The sequence below is a fragment of the Tenrec ecaudatus genome, chromosome 14 (genome assembly GCF_050624435.1).
Source record: "Tenrec ecaudatus isolate mTenEca1 chromosome 14, mTenEca1.hap1, whole genome shotgun sequence".
Taxonomy (NCBI): Eukaryota; Metazoa; Chordata; class Mammalia; order Afrosoricida; family Tenrecidae; genus Tenrec; species Tenrec ecaudatus.
The window spans coordinates 10,925,086-10,947,639 of record NC_134543.1 but is presented as its reverse complement, the minus strand read 5'-3'; the positions used below and the strand labels follow the sequence as shown (position 1 = coordinate 10,947,639).

The 22,554-nt window shown below is 46.0% G+C and overlaps 2 protein-coding genes across 3 annotated transcripts; one reads left to right on the top strand and one right to left on the bottom strand.

Moving 5' to 3' along the window:
* Positions 1-1,740: 1,740 nt before the first annotated feature.
* On the bottom strand, positions 1,741-5,359 carry GON7 (GON7 subunit of KEOPS complex). 2 transcript variants are annotated; one of them, XR_012779731.1, is made up of 3 exons: positions 5,097-5,359; positions 3,821-3,887; positions 1,741-2,063 (listed from the first exon to the last, which is right to left on the bottom strand). XR_012779731.1 is itself a non-coding variant. In XM_075531687.1 (2 exons), the coding sequence occupies exons 1-2, from the start codon at positions 5,314-5,316 to the stop codon at positions 1,963-1,965; spliced, it is 321 nt and encodes a 106-aa protein (XP_075387802.1). In that variant the 5' UTR covers positions 5,317-5,359; the 3' UTR covers positions 1,741-1,962. The 2 variants fall into 2 exon arrangements, 1 of the variants encoding a protein (XP_075387802.1); XM_075531687.1 differs by lacking the exon at positions 3,821-3,887.
* A 178-nt stretch (positions 5,360-5,537) lies between these two features.
* Positions 5,538-21,517, top strand: UBR7 (ubiquitin protein ligase E3 component n-recognin 7). Its single transcript, XM_075531136.1, has 11 exons — positions 5,538-5,737; positions 8,137-8,270; positions 8,735-8,795; positions 9,732-9,827; positions 13,594-13,647; positions 14,343-14,448; positions 16,076-16,281; positions 16,462-16,611; positions 17,229-17,391; positions 17,777-17,838; positions 21,344-21,517. The coding sequence occupies exons 1-11, from the start codon at positions 5,588-5,590 to the stop codon at positions 21,434-21,436; spliced, it is 1,275 nt and encodes a 424-aa protein (XP_075387251.1). The 5' UTR covers positions 5,538-5,587; the 3' UTR covers positions 21,437-21,517.
* The last annotated feature ends 1,037 nt before the right edge of the window (positions 21,518-22,554 follow it).

Here is a 22,554-nt window from a genome sequence, read left to right as displayed (position 1 = left end):
ACAGTGAACTGGCCCCATGTTTAAAAAGTTTGAGGACCCCTGTTCTAAAGTACCATTTCTTCCTGGGTGATTTTTAAATGTCCTAACATTATAGCCAAGCTATGACACCTCTCACAAGAGACAGTATTCTTTTAATTTCAACCCCCCGAGTTTTGTTATTTCATGATGTGACCCAAAGTAGCACTGCTTTTGGACATCTTTCTTGTACACAGCTGGCATGTTCCACATTTTAAAAGATGCTACCATCTAGTGCCAACCTCTAATCATTTAGTGGTAGGTAGGACTGTGAGGTTAGCTTTCCGGTAAAAAGGAACATTGGCGCTGTTTCAGAGTGGGGCTTGGTTTGGCTCGCTGATGGCTGACATTTGTGCCATTAGAAGGCAGCAGACTAGGAAATGAAGTGTGGCTTCTGTCCCGCTTCTTCACACTGATCTGTTTGTGACACATGTGACCTACTAGCAAAGAAGACAGTATTTGAACCACCTTCAGTATTGAAATGAAGGAAAAATCCCATAAAATCTAGAGCCCAGAATCTCGAAACACAGGGTGACAAGCACCTTTTCTTGAAATTCCTCCCTTATACATATTGTTTAGGGAGCCAAAGATTGCTAATTTAAAAAATGGACCTATTTTAATTCTATACATCTTAGGTTTTTTAAAAAATAGAATTGTACATAGATTTTAAAAAAACTATAATCAGTAACTGAGGTGAAGTCCCAATATTAGACATTATCATTAATTAACCAAACAGGCATTTCTGCCCATGTGATGGATTCTTTTTATCAGCTTAAAAGAAACAAAAGGCAAAAGACTATGGACACATGCACATATGTACACACACACACACACACAAAACAAACACAAAAACTGCAGCTCTGCCAGTGATGAGCCATCAATTCTTATTCTTAGATTCAGCCTATTTTAGAAATAAATGATCATTTGTGAAATTACTTCCTGACATCGATTCCTATTCATGGTGATGCAACAGGACAAGGTAAATCTGGGCCTTTGTGGGTTTCTTTAGCTCTTCACACAAGTAGAAAGCCTTAGGAAGCCACAAATGCATTTTAGGAAGCAGGTTTCTTTAAAGGAATTAGTGGTATTGTACACAAGTACAGGAGGCAGAAAAACATCTAAGCTACAGTTAGCTGTTAATTTAAGACATTCCATCAGCTCTTGTGGCCTAAATTAAAACAGGAGATGAATACATTATTTATTAAATGGTTTCATCTTTGAATGCTTATAATTATAATTGCATCTGAGTATGGATTTCAGGTTTCTTTGGGTTTATAGATTGGGCCTGAATATAGATTAAAGGCTTCCTTGGATGGGACTATTGGGGAATTATTGGGACTGCTACCCACAGGGTTGGTGGTTCAAACCCACCAGCTGCTCTGAGGAAAATGAGACTATCCTGTTTCATAAAAGACTTACAGACTCTGAAATCCCACAGAGGGTTGCTAGGATTCAGAATCGCCTAGATGTCAGTGAATTTTTTTGGTTTGGGTTCAGGGTGATGGGAATGTGGTGAGCATAGATGTGGTTCAATTTCCTTGGCACACACGCAAGGATTCTCTGTCAGCATTTCTAATATGCTCTCATTTACCTTCCATGTATCACGAGCTATCACTCCTAATATATTTTAATACCCAACTTTTGCCACTTGCTCATGTGCTTGAAATGCTACGTAGTTTTGTAACTGAAGCAGAAGCTTAAAGATATAGACAGCACACAACTGTATCCAAGGGCTCTGATTTTATTTCCATGGTTTGACAGTTCTTCCCCACTCAAGAAAACAGATTTTTTTTCCCTTTGATAAAATTGTCCCGGGGAATTAAAGATGATTTTTCCAAACAGTTGCATGATAACATTCTTAAGTCTTCCTGACATGGTAGTGCATGGTAATTGGGATAGTAGGTAATTAGGATAGTAGCAGTCTTTTAGTTAAAAATCTTATCAACACTATTGTAAAAATGGTGACTTCAGCCTTTTTGCAGAGGGTCCATCTGAGTTAGTTCCGTTATCAACGTTATTTTCATCTTCTATACCATCTTCATCATCACCTTTTGAAACAAATATTTGTGGTATAACATGTTGAATAGTTCAAAAGAAACACTGATCATTAAAATGGCTGATAGAAAATACAATAAAATGGCTGATAGAGATCATTTCATTTTGGGGATTAGTAAACCATGTATGATGTCAGATTCAAAAATATAAACGATGGAAGATTTTCTAATATAATCTGTCTCCATCACTTTTTTTTTGGGGGGGGGGGAGAAATTCACACACCAAAACATTCCCCCTTTGCAAATGGTTTAAATAGATTTACAAGGTTATACAGCCATTACCCCTATCTCATTCTAGCACATTTTTATCACCATCAAAGGAAACCCAGTAATCATCATCAGTGACTCCGCCCTCATCCCGTCCCAGCTCCTCACAACTGCTAGTCTATTTTCCTTCGGCGGCCTTGTCTATGCTGGACCTTCTATCTAAAAGGAATCACACATGGCCCTTTGTGTCTTTGTTCTTTCCTGCAGCATGTTTTCAAGGTTCATCCGTGTGTGGCATGTATCAGTACTTCCTCTTTTGGGGGTGGACATGTTTTCATCTCTCTTAGGTCTAGGTGTGAGACAGGTAAAGGAATGCCCTAGGAGGGACATGTGGTAATCCTATGTTAGCTTTGAGGAGAAGCCAAACTTTCCTCACCAACACTTGTGGTTGTCATCTTTCTCCCCTTGTGTTGAGTGTTCACAGCACACACCAATTCAGCGGTCCCTACATGTACAATTTGGCGATGCTGACTACATTATTTGAGGTGGACTCCTTTTTGGAGTTGTTCCTCTCTTACTTAACATGATTCAGTTCACTACACTCAGCTGGCAGTCTCATCTTCTTGGCTGCTGCTGTCAATTGGATCCCATACAGACATTCTAAAAGGTCAATGTTCAAGGTGGGCTTAAAAAAAAAAAACCAGTTACGCTAAACTCTGGTTTTTAGACCAACTTCAGGGGTCTTTTTGGTGAAAAATTACATCAGGCCCACAGGATTAACCCATCCTCCAGGGCTCTAGAACAGTGTTTCTCAACCTATGGGTGGAGACCCCTTTGGGGGTCCAACGATCTTTTCACAGGGGTCGCCTGATTCACAATAGTCAGAAAATTACAGTTATGAAATAGCAACGAAAATAATTTTATGGCTGGGGGTAGTGGTTACAACATGAGCAACTGTATGAAAGGGTCATGTCATTAGGAAGGTTGAGAACCACTGTTCTAGAAGGTTAAGTACGGAATCCATGAGAATCTGAAATTCTCCTCTGCATTTCCCCCCTTCTGTTAAGGATTCTCCTTTGAAAACATTGATCAAATGTACATTATTGGTAGCCAGGCACCATCAGTTTTGCTAATCTCACAGCAAAAGAGGGCGGCCCTTTAGCCACACATTCCGTACTTTCTTCCTATTCCCACTCATTCTTCCTCCAAATGGAGAGAGAGCAATTGCTGTGCCTTGGGTGGTCTCGCGCACTCTTTCAGACTCAGGCACTAGGCCACTCGGCAACCACGTAGGTCCAACAGAAGCACTGAAGGTGATCTTAGGCCAATTAACTATATATAGTTCATGAAACCAGGACCCCACACCTTCAAACCAAGGAACCAAATCTCACGAGGTGTTTGGTTAGCCATAAGCAGCCTCAGCAATGAACGCCTACTGTTTGTTTTTTTTCTTTTTAGACACTATAAATTGATCACATCTGCCCATCCAGCTTTTCACAGGGGTACAACTTACTGACAACAAACATCTGGCTGTGCAGCCTTACCTGTGCCTTTGATCGTCTTTATTACAGGCATCTTGGTGGCTGTGTAGTATTTTTTTTTAAATGTGGCCTATAGGTAACAAACACATGTGTCACTTCACCCACCTTCACACATACAGTTCAGACCCGTTTATGTTTCCAATCACCCCTGTGGTTTGGATTTGCATTTCCCTGGTGGCTCATGATACAGAGCATCTTTTCATGTGCTCATGGACGCCGGATCTGAGAAATGCCCATTCAAATGTTTTGTCCATTTCTAAAGTGGATTATCTGTCTTTTTGGAGCTGAGGTTCTATAACTTTTAAAGGTGCTGTTATAATTTGTATCTCATCTTTCTTCTGAGATCTAATTCATACAACATAAAGTCCACTTTAATCTTTCATTTTTTACAAAAGTACTCAGACTAAAGTGTTTTGATCATCAAATAAAAAATAAATTTAAGAAACGCTTTCCTTTACTGACTGAAAAAGTATACAACAGGTGGCAGTAATTTTTCCAGTAAGTTATGGTAGTATTTTTTAATGCCTATATTCTTGCCCTTATAACACTAAAATAGATGAGAGAGCCAAGAAACAGGGCTACTCTTTCAACATACATGTAAGTTAAGCTTACTTATCAGCTTGAACTCAAGTAGTGTTCTGAATTGACTTCACCAACATCCAACATTATCAAGGTGTAGTCAAAATTTTAGGTCTCCAGAACAGGAAGTCAAACCAGATCAGATCTGGTTTTTGTCCTCCAGGTGAAATTTTTTTAAAGTGACTGCAGGGACGAGAAGAGGGGTTGCGGGGAGTTAATACCGTTCAATGTCATGGTCATAAAGAATACTTCCCAAATGCCATCTACGAGGTTGGGTATTGAGAGGAGAACCTGGAAGGTCGGCGATGATCCATAAACTGCAGTTTGTTCCCATTTGCGACAGCTCCCCCCAAATGCCTTTTTACTACCACATTTAGCTCGAAGGAGCCAGGCCCCCTCGGAAGCCTTCCTGGGGGGCGGGGACCGGACACCGAGGCAGCACAGGGTGTACACTGCACTCGGTGAAGAAGTGCTCGTCTGCAATTCCCCACCCCGCCTGAGTTCCGCGCGGCTGTCCCTTCACCTGGCCGCGGGCGTCCAGTACGTTTGGGGGTGGGGGGTGCGTAAAAATGAAAAGGCATCTAGTGGTGAAAATGCTTCCGTGGACACAGCCCAGATGGCCGTGAGTGCTGACCAGTCTTAGTGGGAATACTTCTTTCACGGGAAGCCGGCCCACTCCTCGTGCCACCGGAGAACTCACCGAATTCATCGTCCACGGCCTCCTCAGCCGCCGCCGCCGCCGCGGCGTCCGGCGCTCCCCGCTGCATCAGGGGGTTGAGCAGCTCGTTCACGCTCTCCCTCATCTGCTGCAACGCCGACAAAAGGCCCTCGAAAGGGTCGCCTTCGTTCGGCACCTCAAAGGACACCCGCAGCTGCTGCCGCCGCCCGTCCCACTCCACAAACTCGCCCAGCAGTTCCATGGCGACTGCACAGCTTCAAACCCGCGCCAGAACGAGACACCACCCGGAAGCGGAAGCCAGCCGCCAGCGCGCGCGGGCGGGAGAAAGGAGAGGCGTGACTTCCGTGGGTCGGGGTGGGTGGGTGGAGTCTCCCCGCCCCGCCCCTTTCCCCTCACTTCCTGGTTTCGGGATTGGTTGCCGGCCCTCGGGCCCCGCCTACTTCGGCCCCGCCTCTCGCGGCCGCTTTTTCCCGCCTCCGCCGAGCCAGCGCTGCGCCCGGTGACAGTTGAGGATGGCCGGAGCCGAGGGCGCTGCGGGGCGGCAGGCCGAGCTGGAACCTGTGGTGTCGCTGGTGGACGTGCTGGAGGAGGACGAGGAGCTGGAGAATGAGGCGTGCGCGGTGCTGGGCGGCAGCGACTCGGAGAAGTGCTCCTATTCGCAGGTGGGCGCGCGACCCGGGGCCTCGTCTCCCCTCCGGCTCCCGCCGAATCCCCCTCCCGACGACTCCCAGTTCCCGCCGCCGCCTCGCCGCGCGCCTCGGGTGTGGTGCGGGCGGGCGGCGCGGGTCTGCCCCTCCCAGGACCTGGTCCTCGGTCTGCGCCCTGCCTGCTCCCTCCCTCCCTCAGTCTTCCTCGGTGCGGCGCCCGGCGTTCCGTCCGCCGTCTCCCGGCTCCTCGCTGGCCCCGCCGCCTCTCAGAAAACCACCCCGAGACCACGGAAATCCAGACGTCTTTGTTCCTCCGCCTCCCATCCCGAGGGAGTTTATTAGGAACCGAACCATTGCTTTGGGTTTGGTTTGACTGGCTTTTATTTTGTTGTCGGGAATATCCACAGCAACATGTAACACCACTACAGACGGTCTCTATCCGTCCAGGGCGGTGGCACCGGTCACCTCTTGAAGTTGTGCAACCGTTTTCGCGGCCCTTCTCCCAGTGGCTCCTCCCCCGCTCACCTCAACTCGCCGGCCACCCAAATGCCACCCCAGTCCGTCGCCTGCCGGTGTAGCTTCGTTCCCGAAGAGAGAGTTCTTGAAAGCGTCCTGTTCAGGGCAGGCGTTCGGTACCAGTCAAACCACACTGTGTGGTGCAATTGAAGATTGAAAGGTGATCTCAGGGCAATGGTTTCAAGGGTTCCTCCAGCCTCTGTGGTTCCAGAAAGTCTGGATTCCAGGAGAATTTGAAATGTAGTTATGCAGTCCCTCTCCCCACCAAGTCCTGACTGGGATTCAGCCCTCGCGTCTTGGGTCAAAATCACTAGGTGAATTCGCGCCAAGGGTAAAAGCGCTGGATCAGAAAGTCGCCCTGTGCGCGCTGAACTGCACAGCTCGTTTTCTTTGCAATGTAGTTTGCCACATGCCCCGTCTTTGCTGTTGAAATGGAAGCAAGTGCCATGTCCGCCTGTAGTGTGACCTCCTGGTGACAGTCTTGCAGCAGAGCAGCATGTGGCACGGCCAAGGAGCACAGGGAGAGGAGGAAGTTGACATTTTGGAAGACATTGTGATTAAGGGTTGGAAGGATTGTGATGGAGTGACCAAGGCGGTGGTTCAAAGCCCCAGCCATGAGTGAAATGAGGCCGGCTAACCCCAGAAAGACTGACATTCTCTGAAGCCATAGAGAGCACTTCCACTCTGCCCTGGACGATTTCTAAGAGTTGGAATTGAACTCGATGGCAGTGGGGTGGGGGTAGGGGGGAGGGAATGTATACCCTAGGTATCAAGTAGGGGAAGGGTTTGGAGGAGAAAGCAAGGATCAGTCATTTGCAGGAAGAAGGCTAACTGGATAGGAGGATCCCTGGGACATTGGGGGATGAGGGAAGAGACTTGCTGTCACTATGTCACAGTGCGATGAGATCATATTGGTCATTGTTGACCAATAACACACTGGACAGTAGTTAGATTCCTGGCTAATCCTGGCATCCAGATAATAGCTGGTGTTTTAAAACCTTTGGTCACCACTAAAACAACTTTTGTCCCAGCTATCCTTTTAAATTAATGATGACAGGTTTCATAAGCCCCTGTATCAGCTACTTTTGAAATACAGGTCTATAAAAGGGATTCCTTTTAAGTTTTATTTTTATTATACTAAACCATAATGGCAAATTGCACAAATCATATGTATATTTTTTGGGGGAAAGTGAACCTGTCTTCTCAGTCAGGAACCGGAACGTGCTGGCACTGGAAAGCTGCTCTGTGTCTCCGCACTCCCTAGAGTGGAGCCATGATCAAGATTGCTAAAAGCCTACATACATTTTGGCTATTACCCTTTGCTTTTGTAACTTTGAATAAAATGGAAGTTATGACTAAGTTTAAAGAATATTGTTTATGAACACCTGTATACCTCTCACATGCATTTTTAATTATTTTACTTCTCTATTTAATACCCTTTTTTCTCTTTGGCTGAACCATCTGGAAATAAGTTGTAGACCTCATGACTGTGTACCTCTAAATACTTCATCATGTGAATCATTGATTTCCCCCCCCTTGGTAGAATTGTCAGCATTCTCCAAAATGAACGTGTAATAATACTTATAAGAACCTACACACATTCCCCTACATTTTGGGGTTGAAATGGTTCACCCTGAGCAGCATGCTTCAAGTTGATGGCCATCTGAAAACTTCCTAGTACTGGAAACAGAGCTATGTAAAGTGATAGGAAACACACAGCCCGTTTTGGTACTTTGTTGAATTAACTTTATCTTAGTGGTTCTGCATTACAGGATGATCCTGACAGACAATCTGATTTCAGTCGTTTGTCAGATCTTCCTTTGATACTGTTAGGTAACCCTGCCCTGTTGTATGACTTCATTCTCTGCCTCTCTCCGGTTCTACTTTGGGACTTCCAGGGCTCAGTGAAGAGACAAGCACTCTATGCCTGCAGTACCTGCACTCCGGAGGGAGAGGAACCAGCAGGCATTTGTCTGGCGTGCAGTTACGAGTGCCACGGAAGTCACAAACTGTTTGAACTATATACAAAAAGGTAAAGCCCATCAGAGATGGTTGCTGGCTGCTTCTTTCCTCACTCTACGTTTCCCCATTAAAAGTGGAGGTGTACTAGTGAAATTAATTTATATCATGTCAGTGGGCCTTTTCAGATATAATTATGGTTCAAACGCAAGCCACCTATTCTCTGGCTTTTTTGTACACACACTCACAGGTAAACACCCACAGGCACATTTATAGAGGAGGGGGCTTCGAAGAGTCAGTGGAAAAATGGAGCACAAAGATAATGGAGTTTCCCCCACGAACCTGTGGAGCCCCTTGAATGTATTTGTGTCTTTGTGCATGTTAATTTCTGGAATTTAAAATGTCCTTCGTAACTGGATATTCTGAACAGTAATCAAGGCCACTCTGTTTTGTGACTCCGGAAAGGAATAGAAAGGATTCCACTGTGGATTTGAGTTTAATAAAGAAGTTAAACTTGCCCTTTGTCCTCTGTTTCAGGAATTTTCGTTGTGATTGTGGAAACGGCAAGTTCAAAACCTTGGAATGCAAATTATTTCCTGTAAGTAAGCCCTGTAACTATATGATAAGTAGAAAGGAGGTGAAGTTGATATTTACTAGAGTGGGTAAAAACTGAATGTTTTCCCCAAAGGATGCCTTGTTTTTACTCTCTGCAAATGGTCAAATCAGTTCTTGTTAGGTAGACTCAACATGTTAGGTACCTGTCAGATTCATAGCAACCCTCTGCACAGCAGAACAAAACATGGCCCAGACCTCCTTCCTCCTAACAATCGTTAGGTTTGAGCATTATTTTGTTATAAAAACTGTGTCATCCATGCAGAGTCTACCCTATAGTTCGTACTGAAGGTGAAGGGTTTGGGAAGGAAATGTTCCTTTCAGGTTGAATTATGTTGGTTGTGCTCATGTTAGGCTTTCACAGAAAACGGACTATATAAAACGCAGTGACCAGGAATTTGGGCTAGCTACACACCAGGGCCTTTTACTGGGTTTAGTTAATACAAGCTGCTGAGACAGTAACCTTTAATAAAAGCAACAGAAACGAAAGTGATGCCTCATTGTTCAGTCATAACTGTTCCAGCTGTCAAGTTTGTTCCCTGCGTGGAAGGTTATTTTTAGATAATTCCCTTACCTCTTTGTGATCTCCTAGTAACCCAGGGTCCTTGACTGTCTCTGCAGGGCCGAGAGCAGTAGCCATTTACACAGGCTAATAATGATGAACTGTTATGTCTGTTTAATTGAGTGGGTATATTGGGTTTTCCTCAATGTTCCAAAACATAAATTTCATTTTACTCCTGTGACTCATGGGAGAAGTCTCCCTTTAATAGGAGTGATCTCCCCCACCCACCCCACCCCAATTGTACTTTTGAAGTGAAAGATCAGATTCTGGGGAGTTGGACAAAGATACTTATTTAATGTATACATATATCTCCTGGTGAATGACAATTGGGCCATATTACATACTGAAATTCTCTTTTAGGATAAAGCAAAGGCAAATTCAGGCAATAAGTACAATGACAACTTTTTTGGATTGTATTGCATTTGCAAGAGACCTTATCCTGATCCTGAAGATGAGGTAAGAGAATTGGAGATTCAAACCTGGGACTCTTGTCAGGTCTGCCTTTAATTCCTCAGCCTCTCGGGCATCTGTAACTGGTGCCCTGGTGACGTAGTGCTTACATGTTGAGCTGCAAACTGCAAGGTCAGCAATTCGAAACTACCTGCTGCTTCCCTGGAGAAAAATGAGGCTTTCTACTCCTGTCAAGAGTTACAGCCTTGGAAACCCAGAGGGACAGTTCTACCCTGTCCTACAGGGTTGCTATGAGTTGAATGAACTCAAAGGCAGTACATTTGTTTGGTTTTTGAGCTGTTCAGGAGGGCATTGAGTAATTGTGAAAGATCCTCTGTGTATTCCTTTGAGTTCTAGGCTAAATGTACAGCTGGTACCGATCTGAACTGTACTCCCTTTCACATCAGGAGAATGAAACATCGGGCTGGCTTTCCTGAGACCTGGCCTTCTTTTCTTCTTTCCTCTGACTCCTTCCCTTTCTCTCTCTGCCTGCTCTCCACCCCCCACCCTCCCCATTCACTCAAGACCTGACCTTTACATTCTTGCCTCTTTGGAAGGCAAAAAGCTAGAGTATAAAAACTGGGTCCTTTACATTTTTTTATTAGAACCATAACAAAAATGCAAACATTTTTCTTCCTTCACTACTGTGCCTTCCACCTGCCTAACTACTCTGCTTTAGATATGTGTGTATAATTTACAATGCATACGTATAGAGTTAGTGAACTTGGGCTTCCATAGGTTTGCCTTTTTTTTTCCTTGTTAACAAAAGTGAAAATTTGTGCATTTAGTTCTGCAACTTGTTTCTCTTACTCGAGTCTATGTAACGGGCATCTTTGCATGCATGTCTCCCATGCAGAGCTACAGCATTCTCACTGCTGCAGAGCCGCCCATTGTTGTCTGTGCATGCACTAGTTCCTCTAAATGGTCTCCTGTGCTGGAGTGGTGATGTCCCCTTTTGCACTACAGTGTGAAGGAGGCTTTTCTGAGTGCTCGCCTACAAGTATTCCCCTAGGGTGGGCATCAGTGGGTGAAGAAGAGTTGCATTAACAGGTGTGATCCTAATTCTGTTAGAGTACTTTCATAGTAGAGGAAGTTTGCAGAGTTGTAGGATACAAAGTCAACACAGAAAAATCAGATGGAGTTCTGTACACTAGCACTGAGAAATCTGAAAAGGAAATGAGGGAAATACTTCTATTTCTGATAGCATTGGAGGGAGTAAAATAGAAGCTCACTGCTATTGAGTCAATGCCAATTCATAACAACCCATTGTGGGGGTCTGAGACTAATTGTTTATGGGAGTAGAAAGCCCAGTCTTTGCCCCCCAAGGAGGCACTGATGGCTTTGAACTGTCCACCTTGCAGATTTTAGCTCAGTGTATAACCACTGCACCAGCAGGGCTCCTAGAAGGGAATGGAATGCCAGTGATGCATACGACTTGCGTAGTACCTGGGGTCTTAAAAGCTTGCACAAACAACCCAGGGCCCAACACTCAGTCTCTGTTTGCCTGGAGCAACAGAGAACTAAGGAGAGTCAGCAAGAGGAGGAAGGTAGAAGGAGCCCTGGTGGTGTAGTGATTACACATTGGGCTATGACCTTAACTAAGGAGAGTCAGCAAGAGGAGGAAGCTAGAAGGAGCCCTGGTGGTATAGTGATTACACATTGGGCTATGACCTTAAAGGTCAGCAGTTTGATTGAAGCCACCAGCTGCCTCTCAGGAGAAAGACTCAGGCAGCAACTAGATTGAGTTTGAGGCAGCATTGAGTTTGAGGGTTTTTTTTCTTTTAATCGTTTTATTAGGGGTTCATACAACTCTTATCACAATCCATACATACATCAATTGTGTAAAGCACATCTGTACATTCATTGCCCTCATCATTTTCAAAACATTTGCTCTCCACTTAAGCCCCTGGTATCAGGTCCTCAGTTTTTCCCCTCCCTCCCCCTTTCCCCCTCCCTCATGAACCCTTGATAATTTATAAATTATTATTTTGTCATATCTTGCCCTGTCCAACGTCTCCCTTCACCCACATTTCTGTTATCCATCCCCCAGGGAGGAGGTCACATGTAGATCCTTGTAATCGATTCCCCCTTTCTAACCCACCCTTCCCCTACGCTGCCAGTATCACCACTCACCGCTGGTCCTGAAGGGGTCGTCTGCCCTGAGAGTTTGAGTTTTGATAGAGTGTGTGGCCCATCACCTCCATGAACACCTCCCCCTTGGCTTTGAGATCAGAAGAACTGGATGGTTGCCCAGCTAGCGTTCCTGCATGTTTTAATTCAAGATTCCACAGAAGATTTCTGATCAAAAGAAGGAAAATGCAGAATAGATTTCTAGAGTCCTGGAGGGTAGATGAACCCCTAACACTTTTGCCCTGAGATCATCTTTACACCTTCAACCAGCGCCACCCCATGAACTCCGAAAACCAAACCGTAGTTCAGCTGCCTAGTAAAAGAGGGCTGCTTTCAACATCAGAATCTCTTAAGTCCTATCGATACAGATGCAGAGTGATCCAGCAATGTGGAGGATCAGAAAGGACACTTCGGGGACAGTGAGTTTATGTGATGAGTGGGAACAACTGCAGAAAGGAGGGTGGGGATGGTTGTACAGACCCAAGCATGCCATCCAGGTCGTAAACTATACATGGAAACTATTGAATTGGCACGTTTTGCTGTGTGTTTACAACAACAGCAAAGTAAATCTAAAACAAACAGAAGAACCAATCCCCCGGAAACCAACAACACTGACTCTGTCTGCCACAAGGTTGGACCACCAATAGCATCAACCGTAAGTTTTATCAGGCTTTTCAGATTTTGTTGATGTGACAGACAAGTGACAGGATTTTCTTAATTTTCATTCCCCAGATCATGGGTGAGGTTGCACATCTTTTCGTAGGTTTAATGGGCATTTGTCATAAACTTTATTCAGAATTGTTTGGGGATTTTTTAGGGGGGTACAGTCCTTGGTCCATGTTTTGATTGCATTGAGTTTTGTGTGTGTGACTAATTTGATGGAGATATTTCCCTATTTAGATTCCTCACCTTCCCGGCTTTCTCTTGTTATTGAGCCAAATAAAACAGGGACAAAGTGAAGCTTTCTTTGAGTTGACGAACATCAAGCCAACTCTGAATAATGGAAAGCCTGGGACAGTGTTACTTAGAATGCTGTAGGATCAAAAGGCTGGGAAAAAGAGAACAAAGAGGAAACAAAGAAAGGATGCCGGATCAATTGACAAGGCAGAAAACCACAGCAGGAAAAGGCTGGCCCAACAGGGAGGGTAGATATGAAATCCTAGGAATCAAAGGAAAATCACTCCGAAAATTGTCTTTGTCCTTTGGAATGTGATTTGTCTAGGGTTAGTTATTTAATTCAGATGATAGAACTGTGTGTGTCCATATAACGATATTTGTAACACTTAGCTTTCAGTTGTCTTGGCAGCCCGAGGTAGTAAAAAGTCCCACCAGCCATACACTACATGGCTCATTTCACGTTCCTTCTGGGGTCTTAGTTTCCATGTAAAATGGGAAAATGTGAATAACCTACTTACAAAGTTCTAAAACCTGCTACTAGGTAGCTGGTGTGAAAGGACTGAGAGCTGCAATGCTTACCTTCCTGTAACCCTTTCCTGATCCTCATGACTGCTGGTGGGTAGCTAGGCGAATCCGGGAGCTGGTCAAGGATTCTTTCATTCCCTCGTTTTACTAAGGACTACAGTTGCTGCCCTGCCCAGTATTCAATGTCCTCACTAACTGACGCCCTGCTTCTCTGTGTCAGATTCCAGATGAGATGATCCAGTGTGTGGTCTGTGAAGACTGGTTCCATGGAAGGGTGAGGAAGCCACTTAAACCTTCTGAAGCTATTGTACTGTCTTTATAAAAACATGAGTTTGTTTTTCCCTTTTGAATTGCTATATTTTACATCATAACCACTGTTCAAAGTACAGATATTAGTGTGCTGTTGCACTATTCACAGAGCCTGGGTGGCACAGTGGTTCAAGTACTCGACTATAAGTCGAAAGGGTGTCAGTTTGAACCCACCAGCCGCTGGAGTGAAGATTTTAGCCCTGGCAATCCTGTGGGCTGTTCTAGTCTGTCCTTCAGTGTTGCCGTAGGTAGGACAACCACCATGGAAATACTGCAATCTCTGTTCCTGACCACCATAACCAAACACATATTACAATAAAAGAGAGTCACACGGATTTGGGTTATTCACCATGACAGAGATGAAAGCTCTGTTTGCACTATACTGGTCTGTTACATGCGTGATAGCATTATGAGGATGTGTGAAGGATTGTGAGAATGACCAAACTGTGATACAGGACACAGGCCCACAACGCGAGCACACATTGTAGGGAAAATAGCTCCAGTTGGCACAAGCCATCCATTTTTTGGGTTAAAAATAATCTCAATAGCTCCAATGTGAGGTGCGATGGAACGAGGCCTGCCTGTATGGGTGTATAAAATAACAGGCCTTTTGGACAACTTGGCAGCCACAAGAAAAAGACCCTGTTTTCTGTCTTGCAGCACCTTGGCGCTGCCCCCCCTGAGAGTGGGGATTTCCAGGAGATGGTGTGCCAGACTTGCATGAGGCGCTGCTCCTTCCTGTGGGCGTACGCTGCGCACCTGGCAGGTGGGCCACACGCTTGTGCTTGTGAAGTTTGTGCGTTCGAGATGAGGCTGCCTGCTCCCATGAAGAGTTAGTCTCGGAACCACAGAGGGGCAGTTCTACCTGGCCTGTAGGGGCTCCACGTGTCAGAGTGACTTGATGACAGTGCATTTGTTTGTTTACCTCTTTGTTTCTTTTGTTAATTATTTATTGGGGGCTCTTACAAATTGGTTTTTATTTTTGATTGGCTGTGTGAGATAACTTCCTTCTGTATAACCAGCCTAAAGCTTGGTTGGGAGACTTGTGAGGAAAACAATGTATACTTGACACGTGGTACAGACACTGGCTGGACCAGAATCAGAGAAAATAGAGAAGGCGGTTTTGAATAGAGTTTTGAAAGAAAATGAAAATAAGTTGTTCTTGAAGGCATACTGTTGGGGAGGGGTGGTTAGTTATTATTTAATCTAATGCCTTTGTTGTCATTATAAGGTGCCCTGGTGGTGTTGTCAAGTAAGCAATGGACTGCTGATCACAAAGTAGGCAGTTCAAAGCCACCAGCCACTTCTTGGAAGAAAGACGAGGCTGTCTGCCCAGTATAGATTTGCAAACCTTCAGGAATCCAGTGTCAGATTGCCGTAGTCAGAGTCAACTCCAAGACCGGGGTTTTGGTTGTGCCTTTATTTGCCAGTGAGAAATGGACCCAACCAACTGCAGTATTTTTTCCACAGATAATGTAACTATGCTCATAGCTTGCATAGGAAAGTAATAATGGGGTTCCATAGTGTACCCCAAAAGTGTGCTGTATGTACATTGTTGTTTGCATAAACCACAAGAGGACTACAAACCGTTCATGGAAAAATTGAATGAAATGACAATGGGCTTTTCCTATGAACTTTTTGAAGCCCCTTCGTATAGTAGTGAATAAAGAATGGTCTTGATGGATTTATTTATTTACTTCTTTTTAAGATCATTTTATTGGGGGCTCCTTATCACAGTTACTCAGAGCAATGACTGTGACCTCATCATTGCCTTGGGGAACTCTTCCCCACAGCCCAGGGCCCTGGCCGCTCCTAACAGAGCTCTCACCAGGCCCCTCTGATTTGCCCGGAGTCCTTATAAGGACTTGGGACGCTCACTTCCTGTCCCACAGACGCTGGATCTGTATGTCTTCCTCATCTCCTTGGGTTTCTTAATTGTTTTCTCCCTTCCGTCTCTGTCCCCATCGCGAAGGGCCTCATCTTACTACAGTGAAATGGCATGTCCAGGACAAGGTCCCGTACCATTTCTCTTTGCCCCTGACAGATGTCCATTCTCTAACCCCGTCCTCCTCCCATTGTTATCCCCCCAAACTCTCCTCCTACCTGTGTTCATACATAGGCCTCTTGCCACTCACTGCCACTGGTGTCTGAGTCAGCCACGCTCCCTGTCTGTCTGCAGTAGGTTTTCCTCCTTCACAAAGTGCTTCAGTCATGATGTCTGCTTTTAAATGACCGGTTGACTTAGTTTAACTTCTTACTTTCTTTCCAGCCCTAAAAGCTGGCTCTTTCCCTTTTCACATTCTGAAATAACGTTTTAATCGTGCTAAGTGTTATCAGGTTTGGCGGGTCAGCCGGCTGAGAAGTGGCATGTGCTTTTTCTTTCGTACCCACAGTCACTAAGCCGTCCGCTGAGGAGGATGGGTTGGTGCTGAGTGTTGATGGGAAAGGTGATCAGGAAGTTGCCAAAACGGAAAATGGAGATCATCAGGCTGGCCCTCTCAGAGAGGACACCCCAGAATGCGGGAATGCTGCTGCCACAGACGTGAAAGAGCAGACGCATGAGCCGGGCACCAGCTCCAGCTCCGAGGCTGGTCTCCAGGTAACGTAGGAAGCACACCTGGACCATAGAACAAGTAAAACAAAGGCCCCATGAGTCTGGTCCTCCCTGTCCCTTGGGATTTCAACTGTGCGTTAGACACAACAGTATGCTTTGACACGGTGGCAATTTAACAACTATAGTAGCTTTGCAAACACCCTTCGAAAATTCATTTTATTTCAGGCAGCGTCTAAGAAGCAGAGTCTCCAGGCAGACTCCCAGTTCAGCTGCAAATTTGAGGAACTTAAAGCAAAACCATTTCTGAAGAAAGACACTGCCACCTATTGGCCCCTGAACTGGCGGAGCAAGTTATGCACCTGCAGAGGCTGCATGGTGAGTGCCTGGTGGAGGGCGGGGCATCTGGGAAGGGTATTGAGGGGTTACCGCTAGGGATGCAGGAAGATTGTAAAATCTTGTAGTATGTCAGTTTTTAAAATCTGAATACTTAATCATATATATATGAAGAATTATGCAATATTTCTTTCTAGATTGCAGTGTTTATCTTTCTAAGTCAGAGCTACTTGAAACAACTTGACAGTTACAGTATCTCAGTCTTTTTTTTAAATAAATCATTTTATTGGGGCTCATACAACTTATCACAATCCATACATACATCAATTGAGTAAAGCAACCTTATACATTCGTTGCCCTCATCATTCTCAAAATTCGCCTTCTACTTGGGTTGGAATCAGCTCATTTTCCTTTTTTTCCTCCCCCTCCCTCCCCGTTCCCCCATCTCAGTCATTTTTTAACAGAACCTCTGAACAGACAGACCTCTTGGGATGAGTTGGGATTTCAGAGAGGGAGTGGGGTCAGAGGTGTAAAGGAGTCAAGTAGCTCTCTGCCCAAAGGTCTTCCTGGCTACTCCCTCCGGAACCACTGCAGAGGGTTCCCTGCTTCTCGTGAGCGAGCCACAGTCCCAAAGAGAAAATTTGTTTTGTTTCTTGAAGAAAATGTATGCAGACCTTGATGTCCTGTTCCTGACTGACGAGTCTGACACTGTGTTGACTTATGAAAATAAAGGCAAGGTTGAGCAGGCCACTGACCGACGGGACCCTTTAATGGACACCCTGAACAGCATGAATCGAGTCCAACAAGTGGAACTGATCTGTGGTATGTATTTGTGTGTGTGAGTGTGTGTGTGCGTGCGCGCTCAGCAAGTTCTCAAAGTTGCCCTTACTGTAAAAAAAAAATCCTGAACAAATGAAAACTGAAATCTCTTTCATTTCCTGCAAAGGAAGTGAAAGATTGGAATTGTTTAACATCTCAACAATAGCTTACAGCTGCTTGGGAGTGAGGCTATCGATTCTCTATCTCTATCAGAAGGAAGCCCAGGGCCGTTGGGGGAAATTGGTAATCTGTTTCTATACAGGTTTAAATTCAGGAGAATTTGGTCTTAACTATGAGCACACTCCAATGTCAATGGTGAGGAGTATTTTTTTTTTACCTGCAAATGGTTTGCCCGAGTGTGAAGTTGGCTTTTGTTGTTTGTGTTTAGAGTACAACGACTTGAAGACTGAGCTTAAAGACTATCTGAAGAGGTTTGCTGACGAAGGCACGGTAGGTTGAGCTGAAAACCGCACTCCTGGGTCGACTGGGTGCTTGGATGAAAAGGATGAAGGTGCCCCGTAGCTGGGCAGTTGAGAGGTACCACAGAGGGGGGAGAGAGGTGCAGGCGGGAGGCCCTGGAGAGCAGCAGATCCAGACCTGCCAGGCTTTACCCTGGGCTGGAAGGGCTGAAGGGAGGGAGCAGCCATGGAGAATCTGCACAGGGCCCCCTAGTATCCCACCAGTAGCACACGTTATATAACCACGTCAGAACTGGTCTTGCTTTATATTTTCATTTCTGCACGTTACATGTGTGAGCATGTTATTTGTCGTGAAAACCCAGTAGTGGTGGCTGAGGAGTTGGCTACTGGGAGGACCCCAGGTCATCCCTGCCCTGTGGGAGCCAGGAGCCCCGGGGGTGGGTAGTGGGACTCGCCAGACGGGATAGACTCCATGGGGACGGAGACCTGCCTCGGGTCGTGAGAGGGGCACGAGAGACTTTGAAGGGCAGCACTGACTCTGCAGTGGTTCCTGTTTGCAACCAGGCTCCCGCACGACGGGGCAAATGCTTCCCCGACTTTTCAGTTTTAATCCTTTCTTGCAATTTTTCCCCCTTTAAAATACCTTCCCATCTTTCCAATGCTGACACAGAATGGAATTAGATTTTTTACAGCCTCTGTCTGTCCTGACGGCTCAGTGATTCACTCTGTTGGAGCCAGAAGTGCAGGGGGGTCAGACCTAGATGTGAAGGATGCCCAAGGGGGTCCCTGAGAGATGGGTCCCTGTCCTTTCCCATCACTGTCGGGCTAGGCCTAAGCACTGCCTGCCTGTAGAGAGCCTCCTCCAACGTGGTGTTCCCCGAGGTCACTGTGTGGCCAGCAAGTCATTTCTGTAGCAGGGGCTGGCCTCTGCTTAGTGTCACGCTTGTTTCTTGGCCCAGAACCAGCCATGTGTATAATGGAGGCCGTGGCCTCAAGATTTTTTTTTCTCTCTCTGTTTTTTTAAAACAATTTATTAGGGGCTCATGCAACTCTTATCACAGTCCATACATATACATACATCAATTGTATAAAGCACATCTGTACATTCTTTGCCCTGATGATTTTCTTTTTTTTTCCTCCTCTTTTCTTTTTTTTACATTTTATTAGGGACTCATACAACTCTTATCACAATCCATACATATACATACATCAATTGTATAAAGCACATCCATACGTTCCCTGACCCAATCATTCTCAAAGCATTTGCTCTCCACTTAAACCCTTTGCATCAGGTCCTCTTTTTTTCCCCTCCCTCCCCGTTCCCCCCTCCCCGATGTGCCCCTGGTAATTTATACATCGTTATTTTGTCATATCTTGCCCTATTCGGAGTCCCCCTTCCCCCCCTTCTCCGCCGTCCCTCCCCAAGGGAGGAGGTCACATGTGGATCCTTGTAATCAGTTCCCCCCTTCCAACCCACTCACCCTCCACTCTCCCAGCATCGCCCCTCACACCCTTGGTCCTGAAGGTATCATCCACCCTGGATTCCCTGTGCCTCCAGCCCTCATATGTACCAGTGTGCAACCTCTGCCCTATCCAGCCCTGCAAGGTAGAATTCGGATCATGGTAGTTGGGAGGAAGCACCCAGGATCTGGGGGAAAGCTGTGTTCTTCATCGGTACTACCTCGCATCCTCGAGATTTTAACCTCTTCACGATGAGAATGCGTTTGAGGCATTTCACAGAGCGTCAGTGCCATGTGACCTTCAAGTGGCCCCTGCAGTCGCTTGCTTCTTGGGTGTCCATTAGTATGAGAAATCAAAGTTTCTAAGCACTGTGCCATTTTGCCTCGCTGTGAAGCTTTGAACGGTCCAACTCTGAGCATTGGTTTTCTCTTCCAGCCCATGGGGATAGCATGAAAGCGTATGAGAGGGCTTCAAAAAAATCATGGAAAGTTTATATTACCTTTTAATTCCATTTCTCCAAGAGCATTTTAAAGCCCCCAGTGCAACAGTGAAATGCTGTCTGGTCGTGCTCAGTCAGATCCTCTCAGTGAGAGGGGTCCTTCCTGACCCTGTGTCTACAGTACGCAGGACCAAGTCTCGCCGTCGCACTTGGTGGTGCTTCTCCCAGCCAATGTTGGCCCTGCAGGTGGTCTGTGGTGTACTCGATACTCGTCCATTCTTCTTCATTCTGCCTTATTTATTGTCCAGCCTTGGAGTGCATCTGAGACGGTAAAACAACGGCATGACTGGGCCCCACTGAGCTCTCGCCCCAGTCCAAGAGCAGTCAGTTCTGATCAAGACTCACCTGCATGAAATGATCACTGAAGATACGGTGTGACAGCAAAGGGTGGTGAAGAAAGCAGATGGTGCCCAGCTACCAATCGGAATAGTGTCTGGGGTCTTTAAAGGCTTGTATTTAAACAAGCAGCCATTTAAAAAAGGAGTCAACTAAGTCCACATGGAAGAAACACACCAGCTTGTGTGATCCAGACGACAGTAACAAAATTCAAATATGACAAAGGGAAAAGTTTCAGAGCCTAAGTCGCGAACACACAATTTGTAGAAGGCTGTGGAGGACACTGGAAGCCCAAAGCTCATCTGCAGAGTATCTAGTCAGATAAAGCTGCTGGCAGATCCCATCTAGACACAGGCAAGGGTCTCAGACAGCTTTACTACCTGATAGAGATCATTGTAATCCGTGATTATACTGGATCGAACTTGATACTTGGTCAGTTGACTTCTCTCTTGACCCAACCTGAATTTGTTCTAGGTGTACGCAAGTACTTTTTACTTGTTTCATGACGAGACATTGTTTTTTTTCATTGTGGTCTTTTCTTTCTTAATGCATTTGTATTTTTATCTTTGTGTTGTTACAGTTTTATCCTTACCACTTTGTTTTGTCTTCTTTTTTGAAATTGTCACTGTTGGGTTTCCCGGTTTGGGAAGCACAGAAGGAGTGGATGCACACAGATGAAAAGCGCTGCGAGGGTGGTTAGGGAGGTGGAGGGGTGGGATGAGAGATAGGGAGCCGGAGGGAACGGTGGGAGTGGGGAGGAAACACTAGAACTGATGGTAATTACACAGCTCGTTTTAAAAGCGATTTAACCATGAGAAAACGAAAATGTTCTAAAATGGATTGTGGCGATGCATGTACAACTCTTCTTGATGTGGTTGAACTATTGAATTGCCTGATAGGTGAATGAAGTGCCCGTGAAATGCAAACAAGCCAGGACTTGGGTCAGGGGCAGCTCTGTTCTCTAAGTGATCGCTGAGCTTTTTCGTGGTTTCAAAAGGTCTTCTGCAGCGGGTCTTTCTGATGCAGCGCGCCCTGTCCAAGTTCCTGACCGCTGCTGCTTCCCGGGGTTGATGGGGACCCAAGCGCAGGGAGATCGTGCACAACCTCATCTGTTCTCCATGCGTCCTGACTGCCTACGGGCCCCAGAGTTTTACTGGTTTCTGTACTTTATGTTCAGAGGGCCAGGCCCCGTCCTGGCTGCTCTGTCATCTCGTCACCTCTCCTCTGCTTTCCACCCCAGGTTGTTAAGAGAGAAGACATCCAGCAGTTCTTTGAAGAGTTTCAGTCAAAGAAGAGACGGAGAGTTGACGGCATGCAGTATTATTGCAGCTAGAACGCCGGGGCAGGCCTGCTCTCTCGGGCCAATAAAAGTGTCACTTTAGGGCTCCAGGAATAAAAGTGGCATCTTTCACAATTGGTCCGCTTTCCAGCCTCCTCTCCTCCAGACCTTCCTTCCTCCCTCCCTCTTTCCTTCCCTCCCTCCAGCTGAGCGTGTGCTGTTCTCACAGCTGGTTCAGGACGCAGTGTGGCGCAGCCCATCCCACAGACGCCTCCCCACCTGCCAGCCCCACAGTGGTTGCTTTTCAGTTTTCAGAAGTTGGGTTTGGCTTTGGGAAAGGAAATGTCTCTCATTAGGAATGATTTCACTCCCTACTTGTCTGCTCTGCCCCAAAGCCATTGTAACCCAGGGGTGACTGGTGGGCATTCTCAGACGGGTTTCTTCCCGCTGTGAGTGTGGGTCCCTCACCTGTGATCATGGTGCCTTGGGCCAGAGCTGCTCCAGCCTGGTCCACTCACCCATATCCTGCTCTTTGAAGGCTGGGGCGTGCAAGGGACTCAAGCGCCTTCTTCAAGACCCTTGGGTGGCCGAGACAAAAAAATGGTTTGTTTTGCTAGATGTCGGTCTCAGGCAAGGAGATTGGATAATGTCAGTCAAGAAGCAACTTCTGTTAGTAATGTTATGCATAAATTTAATCCCACTGACAGAACATTTGAGTGTTGGGACTCATGCTTACAGCCATCCTGGAAAACCTGTAGGAAGGACCCAGCCCCTGTCCTGTTGCCTCGGAAGACCCACCGGCCACCTCCCACCCCTGTGAGTCTTGCTGGTTTACAAATCCTTCTGGATTGTTTTATTTCATCAGGGATGTTCGTAAGCATATATTATAATGGACCTATTTTGATATTGTTAAGAAAATGTTACTCAAACCCAAATTATTCCTCCCTCCCCCTTAAATCAGTGCTGAAGCAGAAAGGACACTTGGCAGACAGCAGGGGTCACTGTCCTGTCTTGGCCGTGGGCTGCATGAACGATGGGTTTCTCTATGGGAACGTGAACTCCCACAGCTGGCTCCCTCGCCTGTGAGCTCTGCCTGAGAAGCCCCTCATGGAATGTTGTAGAAAGCCCCACATTCGAAGGGAAGCCCTTTCTCTTGGATCGCTTGCAAGGCC

What these genes read in the sequence shown, in the direction of transcription:
- GON7 (XM_075531687.1), bottom strand. Translation starts at nt 5,316, where the DNA reads ATGGAACTGCTGGGCGAGTTTGTGGAGTGGGACGGGCGGCGGCAGCAG. An exon ending in GGCCGTGGACGATGAATTCG is followed by an intron (nt 2,064 to 5,096) that starts GTGAGTTCTCCG and finishes TTGTTTCAAAAG; the next exon opens with GTGATGATGAAGATGGTATA.
- UBR7 (XM_075531136.1), top strand. Translation starts at nt 5,588, where the DNA reads ATGGCCGGAGCCGAGGGCGCTGCGGGGCGGCAGGCCGAGCTGGAACCT. An exon ending in AGAAGTGCTCCTATTCGCAG is followed by an intron (nt 5,738 to 8,136) that starts GTGGGCGCGCGA and finishes TGGGACTTCCAG; the next exon opens with GGCTCAGTGAAGAGACAAGC. An exon ending in GCTCCGAGGCTGGTCTCCAG is followed by an intron (nt 16,282 to 16,461) that starts GTAACGTAGGAA and finishes ATTTTATTTCAG; the next exon opens with GCAGCGTCTAAGAAGCAGAG.